At 52.9% G+C, this 20,815-nt stretch overlaps 1 protein-coding gene across 1 annotated transcript in view; it reads left to right on the forward strand.

Moving 5' to 3' along the window:
* Positions 1-1,591: 1,591 nt before the first annotated feature.
* LGR6 (leucine rich repeat containing G protein-coupled receptor 6) overlaps positions 1,592-20,815 on the forward strand; it is a 107,318-nt gene continuing 88,094 nt past the window's right edge. Inside the window, exon 1 of the mRNA XM_065698227.1 lies at positions 1,592-1,935. Within this exon, the coding sequence (XP_065554299.1) occupies positions 1,592-1,935 (344 nt within the window). The remainder of the gene's footprint in view (positions 1,936-20,815) is intronic.

Here is a 20,815-nt window from a genome sequence, read left to right on the forward strand (position 1 = left end):
AATGAAACACCGCAGCCAGGCTGGAATGAAAAGCAAACAGAAAAGTTGAAGCAAAGTGAGCCCCACAGAGCAAAGCCTCCAACTTCAGGCTGTGTTGCTCCAAAAACAACATGAAAAATGTCATTGCAGTCAATGCCTTCCTGAGGAAATGGCTCTGTTTCAGCAGAATGGCAGCTCTCAATAGGAATCTCTTTAGTGTGATCTTTTGAAGAGCTCTATTAATAGTGAGCTTTGCCAGAGTTCGGGATCCCCAGGGAGAATTCACTAAGTGAGAAGCTGTCAGGAGCTCCCAATGCAGTTGGTGTCCGGCTGCTCTTAGGATGGAGAGGGATGGGGAAGTTGTAGATAAAAGCTGCTGCTGCAGGCAGGAGCAGAGGGATGGGCCTGACACCTTCTCCAAACTGACACCGAGTTCCTGGGTGCTGTCAGAGCAAATCTGACCATTTCAGGCCATGCTAAAGCCCTGTGACAGAGCAGGGGAGAGCAAGCTTGTCAAAGAGCCCAAGGAGGAGCCCTCTCTCCAAGGAGGGCTTCCCATCTCTCCACCAAGCAGTGTTTTACATTTGGAGCTGTCAAAACACATCACAAACATCTAATTAATGACATCTCCAGAACTGCTCATGATGGAAGGGGCTCCATTCCAATTAAATCATTGCAGATCCAGTGCCCTTTTCTAAGCAGCTGCTTCTGCTGCCACAGAACTCGGTAGTTCCTTGACACCCAAGCAGGAAGAAATCGTGTTCTAATGTACATCCCCCATGTTTCGGGACACCCCAAAGGCTCTGAACTGCACTGGCACAGGCCTGCTCCTGTCTTAAAACCCCCATTCAGTGGATTATTCCTCTACTTTGACCTCCAGCCTAGGGGCAAACCAGCTGCCTGCTTGTGGCATTGGTGCTATGCAGCTCCTGCAAACACAGCTCACACACACACTCGATCATGACCTAGGCAAAACCATAGCAAGCAGCATGGTTGCAAGAGGACCACATCCCAGTGCCCTGGAGAGATCCCACCAAGTTCCCCCCATGCCACTGCTGCTCCGTCCCCCAGCATCTCCCACCCAGCCCCTGCCCCTCATGGGGACAGCAAGGAGGCTGCTCATGGGTGAGGGTCCAAGTCCAGGACAACCCCACAGCCCTGGGCACGGTCTCTTTAGCAAACAGCTCATTGCAAGCTCCTCACTCCCTGACTTTCAGCTGCAGCTGGGGTTAGCAGCCAGCACAGACACACAGAGTCCTTTATTTGGGGTTGAATTTCAGCGTCCCGAAGTCTGGAGCCCTTGAAGTGCTGGTTGGGTACTCCTGCCTCTGTAGTTAAAATCCTCTGCCCTGTCAGAGCCAGCTTTGCCTTCCCCTGCCCTATCTCACAGCAGCATTGGACCCAAACAAGCGCAGGTCCCAGAGCTCTGAAGAACTGTGTTTGTTGAGGTTTCTCTTTCTCTCTTTCCCCCTTTCTTCCCTTTGAATGAAATTCCTGCCAGCTCCGAGAGGGAGAGAGAGAGGGGAAAAGAGTAGAAAGTTTAACTCCTCCCATTGGAGCATCTCACGCCCCTGCCCAGCCCTTGAAACCCAATAACCAAGATCATTCAACAATGCCTCCCCTTCCCTGGCTGCATCCTTACCTCCCTCCGACCTGCCGGCGGTACCCTGCCCGCTGCACTCGAGGCGGCAGGATCGCTGCCCTCCATCCAGCCGAGCCGCAGCACCGGAGCGAGCCGGCGGCACCGGCGCAGGCGAGGATGGACACGCTCTTCTTCTGGGGCATTCTCCTGGCCTCTTCCACCAGCGTCCAGGCAGTGCCTGCAGAGCAAGGTGCTGCACCCTCGTGCCCACCCCAGTGCCACTGCGAAGAGGATGGCATCGTGCTCTCGGTGGACTGCTCCGAGCTGGGGCTTTCGGAGGTCCCTGCCAACCTGAGCCCTCTAACAGCTTACCTGTAAGTACAGCCCTTGCCGGGTTCGGGGTTGGTTTGCAATGCTTGCTCCGGATCCCTCGCTCAGCTGTGGCGTTCCTGCAGCTCGGAAGCTTCTGCCACATTTTCCTGAAATTGAATTTCCTCTGGAAATTAGAAGCAAAACAAAACAACAGCAAAAAAAAAAAAAAAAAAAAAAGAAAAAGAAAAAGCAGCTATGGCTCCAGGACCTGCCAAGCTAAGCCAGCTCCCCCTCCTCCCTGCAGCCCTCTGCAAATGCTGTTTATATTGCAATGTTATGCATGCTTTGCTTCTTGATTACAGTGGATCAGAGGAGCTGATTTGCTGGGTAGATTCTGATTGTCTGGGAACATAATGGAGTATTTATACTGAGCAATTAGTGCAAACTGCTCTGGGGTCCTTCTGTCAAACATTTCAATAGCTGTGATAAGTCATGGGGTTTGGGTTGAGCTGGCCACCAGCAGTGTCCAAGGTGCCTCTTTAAAACGAATAGTAAAGTCTTGAAAGAGGTGTGGTGCTTTTGGTGGGTTATTTTTGGCTATTTATTTACTTTTACGTTCTTAATGATCTGAATATCTCCCATCATTTCTGGTATTAATACCCCAATGGGTTACACTGCTGCAGGGCTCTGGTGTGCTTGTTTCTAGCCCCGGAGATGGTCTCGATGATGCCATCTGACTAGAGATGACTGAGGATGTCCCCAGGGTGAGCAGGGGACTCCATGGAAGTACCTCAGGGTTTGACCAGGAGAGGAAACACCTCTCTCAGGGAGACAAGCTGGACCTGGCATGCACTAGGGAAGACGCTCATCTGTATTCACAGAGGTGCTGTAGCCAGCAACCTCATCTGTGCAGATGGGCTGGTGAGGACCTTGGCTGTCCCAGCTAGGGATGCAGCTGAGGTGCTGCCAAGGGAAGCTGCGTGCACCACCGCCATTGAGGACAACTGGTGGTCCCCAGGCAGTGCTGGGGATGTTCGGTTTGTGTTCAGTCGTGCGGTGAGGGAGCTGGTGTCCCAACGTGGCACAAACCATGCTGCTGGCTTTCTGGTGTTGCTGGCTTTTCCTGATGTGCAGTTACTCAGCTGTTAAAGCTGAGCACCCTAACTCAGAAAGGGCTTAGCAGCTTCAGGTTGAAGCTGCTACAGACGGATAACAGCTTCTCCAATCAACCTGCTTGCCAGAGGATCGCATTGATTTGTCTCATGCCAACCATTCGTTAGCCAGAGCTGTGTTAGGTCAGGTGAGAAAGAAATATGACAGGAAAGGATGATTTTCACTGGAAAGCATGAAAGATGATTGAGAAGTGTAATACAAGCTATGTTTCCCTGGGACAAGGAACCACAGAGCACTTGTCACACGAGATGTGTCGTGTATAAAGCTGTCCCCTCTGCACGCATCCTGGGACTAAGTTTGGAGCCAGCTGCCTAAGACTGCAGTCACTGTGGCTCTTGGACATGCCCTGGCGCAGGGGGTTAAAACCATGTGGGCTGTAAACAGGGGGGCTGCAGAGCTTTGCAGCCCTGCTCAGCACGCAGCCCATCCTTGTGGTCATCACAAGACCAGGCACCTGCGGCTCTGCAGCACATCAGAGCTGTGCCTTGGGCTGGGAGCTGCAGCCGGCTCCACTGCATGAAACAAGGGGCAGCTTGATGTTAAAGGGCTCCCACTGACCGTGGTGGTCGGAGCACAGACACTGAGCCCTGGGCAGCGGCTCTCCCGTGCGCGGACCCCAGCGGGTGGGTGCTTAAAGATGCTCCTGGCCTGGTGCTGCCGGTGACTGCGGCTGCCGCTGGCTGAGGTCCGGATGTGGCTGCGAGCTGGCGCTCGGGGCGAGCCCCGGGAGCGAGCCCCGGGAGCGAGCCCCGTCCCTCGGGGCGGCCGCTCCGCTCACACGGTGGCGCCAACGACAGCGATTTGCGGGAGCTGCGCCCGCTGCGCCGCCCATCCCCGTGCGGGAAGAGCGGGGCTGCAGGGACCCCCCGGTGCGAGCGCCTCGGGGAGAGCCAGGGACGTGGCGGAGGGTCCGGAGCTTCCCTCCTCCCACTGGGGCTGGACCTGCTGGGGGGAAAACCGGCGCGTTTGCTGCCGGTGGGTTAATGGCTGAGGCTGAGCAGAGGTGGGAAGGCAGGATGAGCAGGGAGTTGTCAGAGGGTTTCCTCCCTGCTTCTGTCACCACCTTCTTGGCCGGCCTTCAGCAAGGTTAGTTTCTCAGTTATAAGGTGTGCAGTCAGGGCTGTTTTTTTCAAAGCCGATCAGCGTAAATGCTGCAGAAAGGATGGATACTGCAGAGGGATCTGCGTTCTGCAGGTGAATTCAGGCTTGGAAATCACCTTCAGATATGTAAAGAAATGCAGAGGATTATGGGGAGATCTGCAAGTGCTGAAAAGCAGCTGTGTGATGGCAACGGGGAGCACGGAGCTGAAGGAAGCTGCTCCCAAAATTTTCCATCTTCTTTGCTCCATAACCTGTCTTCTAGGGAAATCATTGGTCCTCCTTTCTGTAAGGAGCAGGACTCCCTCAGGTGCAAAATAAAGGATCCTAGTAATAACCTCTTATTAGACACTGCCTCACCCACTAATGAGCTCACATTCATGCCCCATCCTGACAATGCTGTGCCTCCCCTGTGCCTGTCTCTCTCCAAGAACCCTGTTCTTGCTCACTCTTGCACCTCCCTGGACTCGAACCTTACCCCACCATCCAAATCCAAGCTTTATCAATGGAGGCATCCCTGGTGAGTCTGCAGCTGTGGCCAGGGGGATGTGAGAGAAACAGCGACCTCTCCTTAGGGGCATCTCTGCGGGGGGCACTTAGACACACTGCTGTCCCTTGGCAGCCCTGGAGACAGCCCAAGCAGGCAGCTCGGCTGGGATTGTCCGTGTTAGGTGACAGGTCCCTGCTGGCTGCATTGCTCCTGCCAGCATCCTTGAGCTCAATCAGGGCTCTTGCTGGCTCCAAGAGCCCATTTCTCTGGAGCAGCACAGGCCAACCTGTCTGGTTCATCACACGGGGACTGGCAAAGAGCTTTAGAGCATGATGTATTGGAGGGGTTGAGGGTACGAACTGTGTCTTAGCCTGGCCTTACACATGACAGGACACAGTCAGCACATCCACTCCGTCTTCTCTACACTGTCCCAGTCAGTAGTTAGAGGTGGCAATAACATTCCTCCATTTCTCCTTCTCTTGTGAAGACTGATCAAACTTACTCATAGGAGCAATGCTTGGGACGCAGATGGAGCAGGGAATATGGCAGTATGGGAGATGGGAGCATGCAGGACCGTGGGGATACTGCAGTGGAAATGATAAAGATGGAGAACACAAACCTGTAGAATACAAGACATCAGTATCACCATGACTCAAGGCTCAGCTGAGGGAGCCATTCCCCCCTTTCCCAGGGTCCCAGGTCCCTACAGCACCACGGAGGGTCAGGCTCTCCCTCTGCTGTGTGCCCCATCCCCAGAAGCATCGATGACTGCATGTGTTTGTCCCAGGCCCCATGCACACCTTGCAGTGAAGCCAGGCAGCCACTGCACAGCTCACTGTGAGTGATGGTGTTGCTCTGTCCTGGAAAGTCAGCAAAGACCTGGGGCACAAGGCGGGTGTTGAGGTTGTTGAGCTGTTGCTGTCACAGCAGGATTGGGAGAAAGAAGAAAGAGCAGCAGAGAAAGAGCATCCAGAGCCTGGCTGCTCCCGGATAGTGCCAGGCATCTCAGGAGGCTGCCCAGACAAAATGCTTCTCATTCCCACACTGTTTCCATTGAAGTGAATGGGATCAGGAACCTTCAGGGCTGTTCTCGCTTTGCAGAGACATTTTGAGCCATTGCTTGGAATTTAGCATCCCACTGGGAGTCTGGGGGCCCCACGTCATCCATGCTCTGCTCTGAGCTGAAGATCCCATGCGGAAGCATCTCCAAGCACTAATGAAGCCTTGCACTTTGGGGTACCCAAGTGTGCCAAACCAAGACCTGTCCAAGGCCCAGGTGCCAGGGAGATCTGCTGGTCATGAGTCCAACACTGACTCCAGCTGCTGTTTCCCTTATGGGGAAGGCAGATGAAAACTAATCGGAAGCAATGTAATTCCCACCCCTGTGCTCCCCAGTTTGTAAAGAGGAGGAAACCAACCTGAACAGCTTTGGAATGAGGACAGCTTGAGAGTAGATTGTGAGAGAAACTGGAAAGCAACATGGAAAAGCCACAGCCACTGAGCATGTGCTTCCAAATGGCCTTTTGTATGCCCTAGGCATCGTGGAGCTCTCACCCCAGCCAACAGCTGGAATATCCCAATCCCTTGGCCCATGGCAGTGCTCAGAGCACTGCTGGTTTAGCAGTCGAAGAGCAGAGGACCTTCATCCCTGTATGGCTGTCATGAGCCTGGTGCCACAGATGCTGCATGGCGGTGTCCCAGGGCCCAAGGCCCGGGGCAGAGCAGTGGGGACACACTGAACCCAACAGAGAGCAAAGGAGTGGTGAGGGAAGCAGTGTCCTGGGGGGATCGGTGGTGCTCAGAGCCAAGCCAGGGCTGCAGGACCATGAACAGGGAGGTCAGTGCTCGAGCTCCATGTGGTGGGATGGTTTTCTAAGCAATACCTCATCTCTTTGAAAAGGAAAACCCTAATGCAAAGGGAGCAGTGCTCACGGGACTGTGAATAGGGGAGATGTGGTGACACATTGAATCAAGAGAGTTGATTTCAGTGTTTTCACTTCGTGGTGGCTTTTTAAAGGAAAGTTTCTGTTTCTGTCTTTTCACCTGTTGGTGTTCGGGTTACCTGAGGCAGTTTAATGTTCACCCTGCAGGACTCCAATACTACCAAAGCACCCTAATGGTTCTAAAACACACTACTGATTTCTTTTGTTCTGTACTGTTTACTTGCTGGCTCTTTGTTCTGGGTTCAAGAGAAAGGAAATGTTGACGACTCTGAATTTCCAGTGAGGTGAACTTTCAGGTTTACGACAGCTCTTCCTATCTCCTCCTGCTTCATCTTCTTCCAGCCACCTTCTTCTCTATGGTGGCAGAGCCACCATAACCTCTGCTCCCTTTTATCTCTTGATACGATGAACGAGAAACACTTTGGGTCCAGCAGTGTTTTGCTTTGCTTGGCTGCTGCCATCCCAGGGCGGGTACTGTTGGGATTCAAGGGATGCTGTGCTCTCTGGACAGCAGCTGCTCCACAAACTTGGGCTGCAGTCCCGAAATGCTTCCAGCTACAACAGGCAGTGCTGCGGGTGATGAGGGAGAGGGAGAAGGAGCAGCCAGACCTTTACTGCACTTGCTTCAAAGCTGGCAGTGAGCGCAGCATTCCCTGGCAAAGAGGGAGCAGGTGTATGGATAAGGAGTGCGATGGGGAAGGCAGCACAGTGGAGCAGAGCAAACGTGCACGGATGGGGCTGTGCTCCGGGGTGGGCAGACAGCAAACCTCCTCCCTCCTCCTTCGCTCTGCAAACTGCAACCAGGGCAGCTTGGCTGGGAGCGGACGAGAGATCGGTCCCTCCGACTGATGCTTTGAGGGATGCCCCAGTCCCGGTTCTATGCGCCTGGGTGAGCGATGCTGGGAAGCAGCAGCCGCGCCGTGTCCGAGCGCTCCCTTCAATCCGGCACCTCCGCTCGGGGAGCAGGGTGGGAGGGAGCTGCTGCTCCTCCGCTCTGGGCAGCAGCAGCAGCGGGCTCATCCTCGCTTACATCCGATCCCACTTGGCCTCGCCATGCCCGAGAGCAGCGGCCGCAGCAGAGCCTGGCTTTCTGCAGCGTCGCGCACTTCCACTGCAAACGCCCTCCTCCATCCTCCCCCTCTCCTCCCTGCCCGCCCCCCAGGCTAAGCAATGTGCCACAGCCTCCCCTCTCTCCCTCCCTTCCTTGAAGAATAAGCTCATAAATCTGCCTGGGGCAATGAAAACACTGAGCTCACGGCCCTTAGATCTGTGCGGGAGGAGCTCTCGCTGGCGATTAAAGGAGTTTAGGGTTTTCTTTGAAAAACGCTTTGATTCTGGCAGAGGCTCTGGTGCCAAAAGGCAGCAATGGGGCTGCAAATGCCTTTCCTCCTCTGCACCTGCCTGGGTCAGGGAGCAGCAGGAGGGTGGAGGAGGGAAAGGGAAGAGCGGCGCTTCCCAACTCACTGCACGGGGGTGAGGGACCCCCATCACCTCCTCAGTGCCAACAGCCGGGCACAGGGTGCTGCTGCCTTCGAGCCCAGACCGGGGTGTCAAAATGCCTTCATTGCTGTGGGACAAAATGCGCCCCCCCCCCCCCATCTTTCCTTGGAGGGCAGCTCCTTGGAACCCTGGAACAGGAACATGAGCCCCCTTTGTGCATCACAAGGAGGAAGCTCTGGGTGGGGAAAGGAGCACCGAGAGCAGCTGAATGCTGAGATCCCTGCAGGCATCCCCAGGGTGCTTCCTGGGTGCCAGAGAGCCAGGGCCAAGGCAGGGATCACCACAGCAGTGCCCTGAAAAGCAGTAGGAAGGGGTAGGGGAGGACTGTCAGGGCTGGGAGGAGGTCACTGAGAAGGACTCGGGTAGGAGCTGAGGAGAGATCAGAAACAGCCTCCATGAAGAGCAGGACCAAGCACAAGCATCCAGTGTTTCAGCCAAGCCAAAGGAGAGCCAGGCTCCAGCCCAAGTGGTGGGGAGCAAGGGCAGGACACAGTGAAGCTCAGCTGGTGCCCACAGCAGGGATGCATCAGGGATCCAGGAAGGGGTAACGCAAAACCTCTCCCAGATCCACAGCACAGGCTTTGCTGACAGTGATGAAGGAGGGAAGCTCTGCAGTCTCCTCCCCTCCATGGGCTGGCAGAGGAGTCTCCCGAGGTATCAGCACTTCTCCATCTCCATCTGCCTTGTTTGCAGCCCTTCCTGTAGCTCTTTAAACCTCTTTGAAGGATTTGGAAATGAAAAGCAGCCCCCATGGGAGTGGAGTGAGGCAGACACACCTGTAAGGGTAGGACCTGCTCAAGGGACCTGCTCTCTCTTCATGTGAGCAGCCACAGGTCCCACTACAAAGAGACCCAGGGGAGACAGGGTAGTTTTCAGCGCTGAACATCCCCGTGGGGCACCAATTAATAACATTCCTCTTCCTTCAAAGGGAAGGTGAAGCCCAAGCACCACGTGTGTCATCTCTCAGGGCTCTGCATGCAGAGGTGGGAACCACAGGGGTGGAAGAGGAGCGGAAATGTGGTGTCCTCTTGCTGGGGGAGCAGGGGGTGCGCTCATGGGGGCAGAGAGGGCTGCTGGGAGGATGCCCACACATGTGCTGAGAGGTTCTGTGCGGTGACACTGAGCCCTCATCGTCCGTTTTACTATGGGCATGAAAACAGTGCTCCTGCTGCTGCTCTCTCAAGTGAAGAGTGAGGTGCAGAGTCACAAAGCTGCACTATAAGGCTTTCTTCTCCATGCACATAAAGGCATGGGAGTTGTCAGATACTGTCCCAAGCTGTTGTCCCAGGTATTGTCCCGAAGCTATGTCCCAAGACTGGGACATCTCCTGCCTGAGCAGTAACCCAGCTAAGAAAGGACCTTTGGGTCAGGCATGTTGATTTGCAGAACCATAGAATAGTTAGGGTTGAAAGGACCTCAAGATCATCCAGTTCCAAGCCCCCTGCCATGGGCAGGGACACCTCACACTAAACCATCCCACCCAAGGCTCTGTCCAACCTGGCCTTGAACACTGCCAGGGATGGAGCACTCACAACCTCCCTGGGCAACCCATCCCAGTGCCTCACCACCCTCACAGTAAAGAACTTCTTCCTTATATCCAATCTAAACTGCCCCTGTTTCAGTCTGAACCCATCACCCCTTGTCCTGTCACTGCAGTCCCTGATGAAGAGTCCCTCTCCAGCATCCTTGTGGCCCCCTTCAGACACTGGAAGCTGCTCTGAGGTCTCCACGCAGCTTCTCTTCTCCAGGCTGAACAGCCCCAACTTCCTCAGCCTATCTTCATACAGGAGGTGCTGCAGCCCCTGAGCATCCTCGTGGCCTCCTCTGGCCTTGTTCCAGCAGCTCCGTGTCCTTTTTACGTTGAGGACACCAGAACTGCACACAAAGTTCCAGAGGTATCACAACCAGGACAGCACCCTGACGATAGCTGCAGGTAACGGTCACACCAGTTTCCTGTGTCAGTGATTTCCACACATGGTCGAGGTGCCTGTGCCGCAGCGTGGTTTTCCATGTGCTCTGGCAGCAGCATGTGGGGCCTGACTGAGCACGGAAGCAGCCTCGCTGTACCCGTGTCACCTCTAACTTCTCTTCAAACCCGCAGGTCCTGGTGCTGCAGGTTGTGCTTGCAGCTGCAGTCCTGCGCAAGGAAGTGCCTGTTGGTTAAGGTATTGTTGTGCTTTCATGTGGTGTAAGGCAGCACAAGATTTATTGGTGACAGAAGCATGAACGCTGGAAGCCTTGATTTATTGACGAGGGGGGAGAGGAAACGTGTTGCAGCCCATGCTGGTTAGCGTGGCGGGTCTGAGGTGAGCTGTGAAAACTGCCCTGTTCCTCCATGAGGTGCTCTGGCTCGTTTGGCGATGCCATGAGGCAGACCCCGTCCGTTTCCAGGGATCAGCCTCCCGCTGGCCATCTGGCAGATTCTTCGAGGAAAGGAATTCTCCCGCATGGAGGGGCACGAAGACACCCGGGAACAGGCAGGTGCTCCGTGAGCTTTGGCTGCCTGTTACAGTGGAGGTGGCAGATACAGAGGGCTGGAGTGCAGCACAAGAAGCTTGAGCTGTTTTCTAGCTCTGTCCCAACCTTATGGCTCACCCCAAACAAGTTCTCTCCTTTTCCTGTGCCTCAGTCTCCCTATCTTTAAAGCAGTCCTAATAAACCCTCCTCTAATGTGCCTTGAGATGCAACTGGTTCCAACAGTGCTATAGAAGAGTTGGAGGCTCTCAGCCCTTTCCAGCCACATGTCTGGACCTCTCGAGCTAAAACACCTTTTCAGACTTTATTAAACCATTCTTGAGCTTTCCATTTGTTCCACCACAACACGAGGAAAAGCAAACCTGAGCTCTGGGATTTGTATCCTGCCTTTCACGTGCACTGACCTCATCACTCCTTGCTTAGGGATGCAGCCGCAACCAGTGCAGCTACTGCAGTGCCACTCTGGAGCCGCAGCAGAGCTGGCTGGAGGTCGTGGGCAGCACTGGTGTACTTGGTGGAAGAACTGAACCCAACTGCTTGGCCAGAGCTTCTGCAGACCCCAGCTCTTTCATCTGACCTGTTGTCTATAGGAAGCTTTTAGCATATTTCTCCCTGAATGTATGGGGGTAAATAACAGCTCGTTCAGCTGTGACTGAAGAAAAAGGAGGGGAAAGATTGGCTTGGCTTAAACAAATAGATTTCTTTTTCAGGTTTCCCATGCAATTAAAACCAAACCAAACCATGTTTGCTGTGGGTATCCCTGAAAGGTTTTGTTTGACTCCAAAAAGAATATGGAATGTTTCCCTATCCCTCCCCTCCTCCTCCCTCTCATTTTCAGTGGAGCATCATTTTTCTGTGAATTTACCTTTTACTGAAACACTGTGGTTCTGGCTGAGCTTGTGCCATCACTTGTTTTTCCTTTCCACACCATTTCCATCTCTTCACCTCCCACTTTACAGACACACAGGTCTTGTGAGAGCATCACCCTCTTCCCGGGGCGGTGCTGACTTCCCAGGGAGAATAAAGAGTGGCTGGGAGAAAGGAGGAAAGAATCCACGAAGGCTCCTTTTGGTTTCAGAGAGCTCCTCTGGCTCTTCTGGCAATCTCTGGCTACTGCCAAGGCACCTTCGAAACACCTTTGAAACGTCTCCAGCATGTTGGGCACCGTGACTGGGCTGCAGGGGAAATCCACATTGCCTTTGAAGTCTGGATACTTGAGCAGTCTTAGAATTATAGGGCTGTAATATACAGGAATGTGTGGGGCTGTAATTGTGACTTAGATCCTCGGATGAAAGGTGCTATGTACATACAAAAGGTATTATCCTTATTGCTATTATTATTACTATTATTATTACTATTATTATTACTATTATTATTATTATAGGGCTGCAATATGTGGATTGGAGATGAAAGTAACACCACAAGATCCTGAAATACAAGATACGTCTTAAGGAAATCTCACCTTGGAATTAGGTTTTGTCTACATGGGGGCAGCAGAGCTGGCTCTGGCTGCTCAGGGGCTTTTATGGAAGAAGTGCTGCATGCAGGCACGATTCCCAAACCCAAGCTGCTCTCTCAGAAGGGTGTCTCCAGGAGGAGTTGTTCCAGAGCAGTTTTTGCAGGAAAAATTCCATCAGACATTTTCACCACTCTTTGTGAGACATTCCAGTTGCTGCCAGGCACACTGGAGCTGTCATAGGGTAAGTCCCTGGTGCTTGACCTGCCTGGTATGAGAAGTGCAGGAACGGGTGACTCTTAGCAGGATTTAGGGGCTGGAGTGGAAACTGGAGTGAGCTCCCAGTGTCACTGAGCTGAGAGAGAGCTCATGTGCCCATTGATCCTCCTGCATGCCAGCAGAGATGGGGCCAGATCCAGCATCCTGAGCTCACCATCCTCTTTCCAGCCATAAATCACCTTTCCCTGAGCAGCCTGGGAGCAGAGCATGAAGGAAGACAGGGACCAGCTTTGATCCTTCATAGAGGCTGTGGCTTTGCACAGCCTTTGCCATCGGCCTCAAGCTGTTTCTTCTGTCTTGCTCTGCGCTCACATCTCATTCACATGGGGGTGAAGCCAGGCGCTCCCCGTGACAGCACCCTCAGTGATTTTCTCCTGTGTCGCTGGCTCTGCAAAGCATAAGGCTTCACCCCAGTGAGCAGCTCCAACTGCCTCTCCTGGGGAAGGTGGGGGCAGGATTTAATCTGCTCTGATTTCCATCAGCTTTGAAAGCCCGAGCAAAATCAGCTGGAGTTTTCCCACTGACTTCAAACATCTGGGAAAAGGCCTTGGCTCTGCTGCTTCGGGGGCTATCGTGTATGAGAGTGCAGAGACAGGTCTGCAGGGCGCTGCTCTTGCTAAGAGCTGAGCCAGGGGCACGGGAGGCAGGCGGCAGTGGGAAGGGCTGTTCTGCTAGAACTGGACCCCTCTTTGAAGGAGGCTTTCTCCTTTCTTGGGTAGCAATGCTGGCTGTGGCTGGTACAGGCTAGCTCTGATGTGGCACCTCTGGGATGCAGCTGATGAGCTCCAGCCGGATCCAAGCCTACCCTGTAGGACCTGGTCCATGAGGCAAACCAGGGAGTGGATTGAATTGATTGCACCAATGCACCTGGAGATTTTTCAAGCATCCAGGCTTCCATTCTTCTCCAGTGTTGTGTGAACCAGTTTAGCCTGGAAGAGCTTTCGTTTCAGGAGTGGATATGAGATGGGATGGTGAATAACTGTCTACAAGGCTCATGTACATAGAGGCTCTTTCACAGTCTCCTTAAGCCTCTATCTTGCTCTTTCTGCGCAGCACTTCAGTGCCCAGGAATACATGCAGCAGAGCAGCTTCTCCCAAACAGACTCTTCCCATAAGAGTGTGGAGCAACTGCCAGAGATAAATGTGCAGGAAATAGCTGCATCCTGGTAGTCCTTTGGGGTACCACCAGCTACACTTTTGCAAAGGAACCTCCTTCTCACCTGATGCTGTTTCTGGCAGGTACAAGAAAGGGGAATTCAAAACATCTGCAAGGAAGGGGAAGTTATTACAGTTACAATAATTATAAGGAAGGGGAAGTTATAATAGTTGTAATAGTTATAACTATTCCTGGTGGTCTTGGAAGAAACAGAGGAGGATCTGGAGTGCCAGCCAGAGCCTTTTTTGACTCCAGAATCAGCTCAAGAGCCTTAGAAAAACCAGCTTTCTCAGGAGACATCCAGCAGCTTAAGCCTGATGTGACATTCACATCAAACCAAACCTTGCCTGCAGAGCAGATGCTGCTTGAAGAGCCAGCCTTGGTACCAGCACTTGGGCACAGCTGTGCAACTGAGCAGTGCCAAGCAAAACTCACCACTAAGTAAAGACAGGAACATATTTGACAGCCCTGAACTAGCAAAGGTGTCCCTGGAGCTGCTGTCCCTGGAGCAATGGATCATCCCAAGCATCTGAATATCCAGACATAAAAACATCTCTCCTGATAAGATGTTTGCCAATAGTCTCTGGAGGGCTGTAAACCGCAGATGTGTGTCTGTGAGCAGCCCGAGCCCCTTGCTGTGCCCCAGCCAGGCAAACTGGAGGAGCCCTGAGGATCACTCCATGCATCCTTGGGCACGTTTCCACTCGGCTCTGTGGGTGCCAGGCGCTGGGACTCAGGTCTCCCCATGTCCTAGGCTGTTGTGCTCCTTCTTCATCCACCCATCCTGTCAGTTTGCTCCGTGTGCAAAGCTTTCTGACCAAGACGTGCCGGCTTCCTGGGAATTCTTGTATTCTCCTGGTCCAGTATTGCCCCTGACTTGTAACTCCATGTGCCTTGTGAAATCAGGTGTGCAGGAGCAGGGCATCTACCTGAAGCACAAGGGCCACAGAGCAGAGGCTGCCTCACATCGGGGATGGTGCATCAGGTCCATCCACAGAGGTTTGTCCACTGCTGAACTCCCACAAGCCAGGTCTGGCTCCTCAGCAGGAGGGTTCAGCTCCCCAGCCCTGCCTCGCTCTTTCCCAGTTGCATTGGGAAGTGGAGCTTTTCCCCCAGCACTCAGAAGCGCCTGAGTCTCACTCACAGTGTGAGGCCACACCAGGCCTCCAGCAGCAATGCTGGAGACAGGAAGACTCTCGTTACCCACTTGACACCAAAAGAAAGGCTTTTCTTGGGACCACCCACCGGAGAATGAGACAAGGCAAGAGCCATCATGGTCTAATGTCTTGTGGCTCCTTAGTGACACCATAGAGTCTGCTGCAGTTAATGGAAACCCGCTTGTCACTCAGGGTAGCAGAGCTCACTCTGAGATGAGCCAACTCTTGGCATCTCTGAAACGCAGCCTGTCCCACCAGAGGACCTCCCAAACCCCTCCCGGGCTATTGCTGGGCTTGGCTGGAGAGCACCTCAGCCAAAATCCCTGCAGGCATCCCTGTTGCCCTTAGAAGGCAGCGAGCATGGTGAGGAATGCAGCTGGTATTCATCTTACCTTGGGCTGGGAGTTTCAGCCAAGAAGCCAAGCTGCTCCGAGCTGCATGCAGAACCTCTCCATCTCTGCTGTTGTAAATGCTTGGAGTCTCTTTGTCTATAAATCACGCTGCCTTGGAAGGCAGGGCTTGGATGCCTACTAGCCACAGAGACCCAGGCTTTTCTGGTTTATGGTAGGGAGGATGCTGGCAGGATCCAGGGGAAAGGGTTCAGAAATGCATGGATTGTATCACTCACTGCAGTGATGGTACCACAACGGAAGTCTGCCCACATGGGCTGTGTCAGTAGAAGGAAAGGCCAACAGGATCCTGGCTGCCATGTGTGTGTCCCCATGACCAAGATGGATCCCTTGGGTTGGATCCTCCGTTTCTGCTGGCTGAGATTTGATGGCTGTTAGCTTCAAAAGTCCCGCACAACAAGGCCAGAATGGCATTTTCAGAAGCTTTCAGCCATAATGTTTCATTTCAGGAAGTCTTTGTCTGAACACAGATAATTTTCAGCCAAAAACGGCTGAAAACCACCAGCAATTCCCAATTTCAGTAAAAATGCTGTTCTCCATCTGACAGTGTCAACAGCTGTTGGGTTTTGCTCCTTCCTCATTACAAGAGGGACTCCGGGCAGCAATGCCCTGCGATCCCAATAGTTGATCCTTTCCTCTCACCCAACACAGTGCCTCCTCCAGGGACCGTTTGTGTTACCTCCGAAGAGATACAGAACACTGACCCTGTCCCACAGGTCAGGGCTCTTTGTGGATGGAAACATCATTTATAGAGCTTGCTGGCTCTAGTAATCCACAGTAAGATTCAGCTCAAAGAGGGAGGTTAATGGTGCTAGCTAATAGAGCCATGACTGAGAGACAGTAACAAGTTAAGTGGGAAACTCAAGTGTTTTAGGGCAGTAATAGAGCCCACATCTATCCGTGGGGTATGTGTAGATACGATATGGATATCATAGCTATCCATAGGAGCAGGAAATACTTCCTGGTGAAGCAGATGGGAAGCAGAGCATCTCTGTCCTGGTCTCTGCTTTTGCAGACAGCCCATAATTTGGGATTTAAGAGCAGGTTGGTAAGATGGTCCCAAAAGGAAGGCAGAGTGGCCCCTCCAGGGTTATGGTGTTCCAGTCTAGGAGAAAGAAGAGATGGTCTGGAGCCACTCTTGGAAGTGACCACCACCATGGTTCTCACTCTGGCTGCAACATTGCCATCCAGATTGCAAGGGCCCGGATGAGTTGCAATAAATGTAAGCACTGACTGGGCCTTGCCCCAGAGAGCTTCTCTGCATGACAGCTTATGGGGGTTGATCCCGACCAGCAGGTCGGTACCTCCCCAGCTGCTTCATCCCCACAGTGGGATGGGGAAAGAACCAGAAGGACAAAAGTAAGAAACCTCGTGGGTCAGTATAAGACAGTTTAATAGGTAAAGCAAAGCTGGGTGTGCAAGCAAAGCAAAACAAGGAAATAACTCAGTACTTCCCATCAGCATGCAGGTGCTGAGTCACTTCCACGAAAGCAGGGCTTCATCGCTTGTACGGGTTACTTGGGAAGACAAATGTCATAACCACGAATGTCCCCCTTCCTCCTCCTTTCAGCTTTTACTGCTGAGCATGATGCCATATGGTATGGGGTACCCTCTTGATGAGTTCACATCAACTGCCCTGGCTGTGTTCCCTCCCAGCTTCTTGCACACCCCCAGCCTTCTGGAGGTGGGGCAGAGTGGGACAAGGATGGGGTGCAAGCACTCGGCAATAGCCAGAACACTGGAGTGTTCTCAACAGAGTCACAGATCCAGAACACAGCACCCTACAGGCTGCTGCAAAGAAAAGGAGCTCCAGCCCAGCCAGAACCAGTTCACACCTCCATCAATTTGCCAGACTCCAGCATCCACCCACTTGTACTTCTCTCTGGCAGGTTTTTGCAGGCTAATGTGGAGGTCAAGGCTCTGCTCCCGGATCCTGTTATCACTGCATGAATTTGTGGCTGCAGCCAGATTAAAATCATCCTTTATTTAATCCCATTGTTGGGTTTGATCCTGACGTTGATCATTGTTGCTGTCGTGGGCAGGATTCTGCTAACCCTTGATAAATCAATCCGGTTCTGATAAAGCAAGCCATAAGCAGGTGCTGGGGGTGCCCAAAAGCTCAAGCAGATGCAGATCACAAATCTTCAGAGCAGCTGAGGTCAGCCCCGTCACAGCTGAACCCAATGGAGGATCAGACCATGACAGCCATACTTGGCAGGTCACCTTGATTAGTGATAGCCACAACCTGTGTGTCAGAAGCATTTCCCTAGAAGGGAATCAGAGCTCAGCAAAGGTCCTGCACTGTAGAGCTCTTAGGGGTGCCAGGCACATTCACTGCTTGCTCAGAGGACAGAGACCAGGGATGCCAACTGCTCAGCATCTTCCTCAAACACAGATCCCAAGCTGTTGAGAAAGGAGCCTCTATGAAGGTAAGGACTGAGCGATGGCTGCAGGAGTGGAGGCAACTGTGCCAACAGAACAGGAGATCATGGGGGAGAAGTTACAGGGACTAGCAGGGTGCCTGTTGGGTGGTACTTGCTGTGCCGGAGGTGCTGTGTGCTGGCATTTAACCTTCCCTTGGCCGGGTGCTACCTGGGACCTCCCCACTTCACACAGGGCAGGTGAGAACAGGGTTCTGTTTGCCCTGTGGACTTTGGAGTGGTGGGGCTGGAGGACGTGTAGCCCTCATCAGCCTGGAGCCTGCCATGGTCGCTGCACTTCCTCTTTGCTGGCCTTCTCCATGCCAAAGAAGGTGCTTCACTGTGCAGGGGGGTGGAACTGATGATCTTGAGGTCCTTTCCAATCCTAACTATTCTATGATTCTATGATGCCTACCACATGTTCCTTGAGCAAGGGCTGTTTCCTGCAGATAGGTCCTGGCAGCACCAGGCTCTCGGATATTGGCATCTTGGGATATTGCTGCCTTTTAGTTGTTGCTCATGCTGGTGCAACTTGTTCGGACAGGACAGAAGATGCTTTGGTGCATGAGCAGAGGGAGTGCCACTGAGTCACCTGCAGGGCATCTGATTTCCAGACATGGCCCACGCACTTCACTGCTGTTCTCCCAGGAGACCGGGCCAGAGGTGCTGGGGTCATCCCTTCATTGATCCGTATCTAAAAAGGGAGGGAGCAGGGCTGGCTCTCAGGGCTTTCCACTGGAGCAGCATCCGCTGCCAGCAGGCAAAGGTTCCCACATCTTGCAGCTGCCAGGGAGCTGGGAGCAAAAGTGGATGGTGCAAGGTCTTCTTTCCTTCAAGTTGAGCAACATCTGGGTCAGTTCCCTACTTGCAGTTGTGGGGAGGAGAAAGTGTGCAGTAGGGTCCTTGGCAGCTCTCCCCAGCTCAGAGCTCCTGCGCATCCCTTCTTGCTGGCTGTACTTGGTGGCATCTTCCCTTGAGCACTGGGTAGATGACGGCTGGGACTCTGGACTCTCAGACCCCATGCATGTGGCTTTATGCATGTGAGGACACATCGCCACAGCCTACCAAAGAGGTCCCAGGCCTTTAGCAGTGTCAGAGCACAAAGTGCCTCACACCAGGGTCCTGCCTTCCACCCCTTTCTGCCCTTCTTGCTGTCCCACACAGCTTGGCCTCTGGCAGGAGCAGGGTGGGAGCCCCATCAAGGCACCAGCACCAAGATCAACTGAGTAAAACCACCACTGAGCACTCGGGCACTGGTCCAGCATATGGCAGCCAGAGATGGGAGGTTTGCACAAGCTCTGCTTACAATTTCCCAATCTCTGAGAGCATCAGAGCACGTTGGGCATGCCCACAGAGCCTGGCCATTGCCAGGGTAAACTCCCACAGTTTAAAAACTCCTTGTAATTAATGAACCTTCCCATTCAGTGTTCCATGGAACAATTCACTATTAGTGATGTGTGCAGGCTCTGCACTTTGCTGGCTCTGCTGCCTCCTACAAGAATGCAGAGACTGATCGAAATAGATGAACCCGTCTCGTCTGTATTGTCTTTGGTGATTTACTAATTCCAGGCACTGTTCTCCCACTCTTTGGCATTTACCTGCTTCTTAATCCTCCACATCCCCCAGCTTCCAGGCACTGCAGCCAAGTGGATTTGCACTGGATTACATCTGTCAAAAAAAGGGAATCAGAAAAACTGTGCTTGAGGGTCACTGTTCACAGCAGAACAAGCAGCAGGGATGTCGGAACAGGAGCTTTGAAACTTCCGCCAAGCGGGAGCAGTCAAACTGTTTCCTGCTGTCAAAAGCCTCTGTTTGCCCAAAACAAAACCTCAGTGACTTGGTGCTGTCTGTGAGTTCCCTCAGTGTAAATCAATAGTTTGTCTTGCATCCATCTGGGAGTAAGTTCCCAGAGTGGCCCCATTGTGAATCCTTTGGGATGGGGATAAGCGTTGTTCCAGTGCTTGCAGACAGAGATGGAGCAGGGTTTGGAGGTCTGCAACAGGGTCTACCAGAAGGAAGGCGGAACAGCAACCTGTGACCATAGCAGAGAGCTGTGTCCCAGGAATAGCTTGCTTTCCTGTTTCTGGAGGGCACAGTGCCCGGGACAGAGCAAGGTCACCTATTAACAGTGTGCATCCAGTGGAAAGGGAATTCTGCTCTCATGCCATTCTGCACCCATCCAGCATGGAGCTGGGGCTTGCCTGCCTGGCTTGCTCTCCGGTGAGGGAGATGCAAGCCCTGAAAACCATGGATGTAATGGGCTAGTCCAGCATGGAGGGCAGAGACCTGTCAGCCACAGGGACCTCAAGATAGGGTGGATCTGCTTTAGCGCTGTGTTCCCATCTCATTCTATGGCTCAACCAGGTTTATCCTGGAGACAACAGAATGAGTCACTGCTATGATTTCCTCAGTGGACTGCGATTGTGTCAGGGCTTGATAACTGGATGTGATTTTATCTGAAGGACTTATCTCTTTCCCTTATATTACATTCTGCTTATATTAATTCTGACTATAGAGCATGGCTCCCTGTTTAATGCATGAGCTCAGGGCAGAAGATGACCGTCTCCTGGTTTTATTTAAGTCTACCTATGTGCAGGAGCTCCTGATCCCCCCAAAGGTGGTGTGGTGCCTGTCCTCTGAAAGGCATGGCTAAGCACTGACTTTGCTAGCAGAGACAGCTCATGTAGGCACTAGCAGTTCAGCTTCCTCATTTCCAACTGTTTAGTGCTCCATCCCTGGCATTGTTCAAGGAACAGAGCTTTGGGCAACATGGTCAAGGGTGAGGCATCCCTGCCCATGGGAAGGGGGTTGGAACTGGATGATCTTTCCAACCCAAACCTTTGGGGCTGTTCAGCCTGGAGAAGAGAAGGCTGCATGGAGACCTCATTGCAGCCTTCCGGTATCTGAAGGGGGCCTATAGGGATGCTGGAGAGGGACTCTTCATCAGGGACTGCAGGGACAGGACAAGGGGTAATGGGTTCAGACTTAAACAGGGGAAATTTAGATTGGATCTAAGGAGGAAGTTCTCTACTGTAAGGGTGGTGAGGCACTGGAATGGGTTGCCCAGGGTGGTTGTGAGTGCTCCATCCCTGGCGGTGTTCAAGGCCAGGTTGGACAGAGCCTTGGGTGCCATGGTTTAGTGTGAGGTGTCCCTGCCCATGGCAGGGGGCTTGGAACTGGATGATCTTAAGGTCCTTTCCAACCCAAACTATTCTATGATTAGAGGGAGGGGAGTGCTTTTCATGGGGATTCATGAAGAATGGGAGAACTCAAAGTAGAAAAGATGCGATTCATTGGGTTGACCTGAGCAGAAATTGTGAAAGGCTCACCACAAAAACAAGAGCTAATTTTTCAGATGGGAGTGAAGTTTGTAGGTGTTTTGTCT

The sequence above is a fragment of the Lathamus discolor genome, chromosome 19 (assembly GCF_037157495.1).
Source record: "Lathamus discolor isolate bLatDis1 chromosome 19, bLatDis1.hap1, whole genome shotgun sequence".
NCBI lineage: Eukaryota > Metazoa > Chordata > Aves > Psittaciformes > Psittacidae > Lathamus > Lathamus discolor.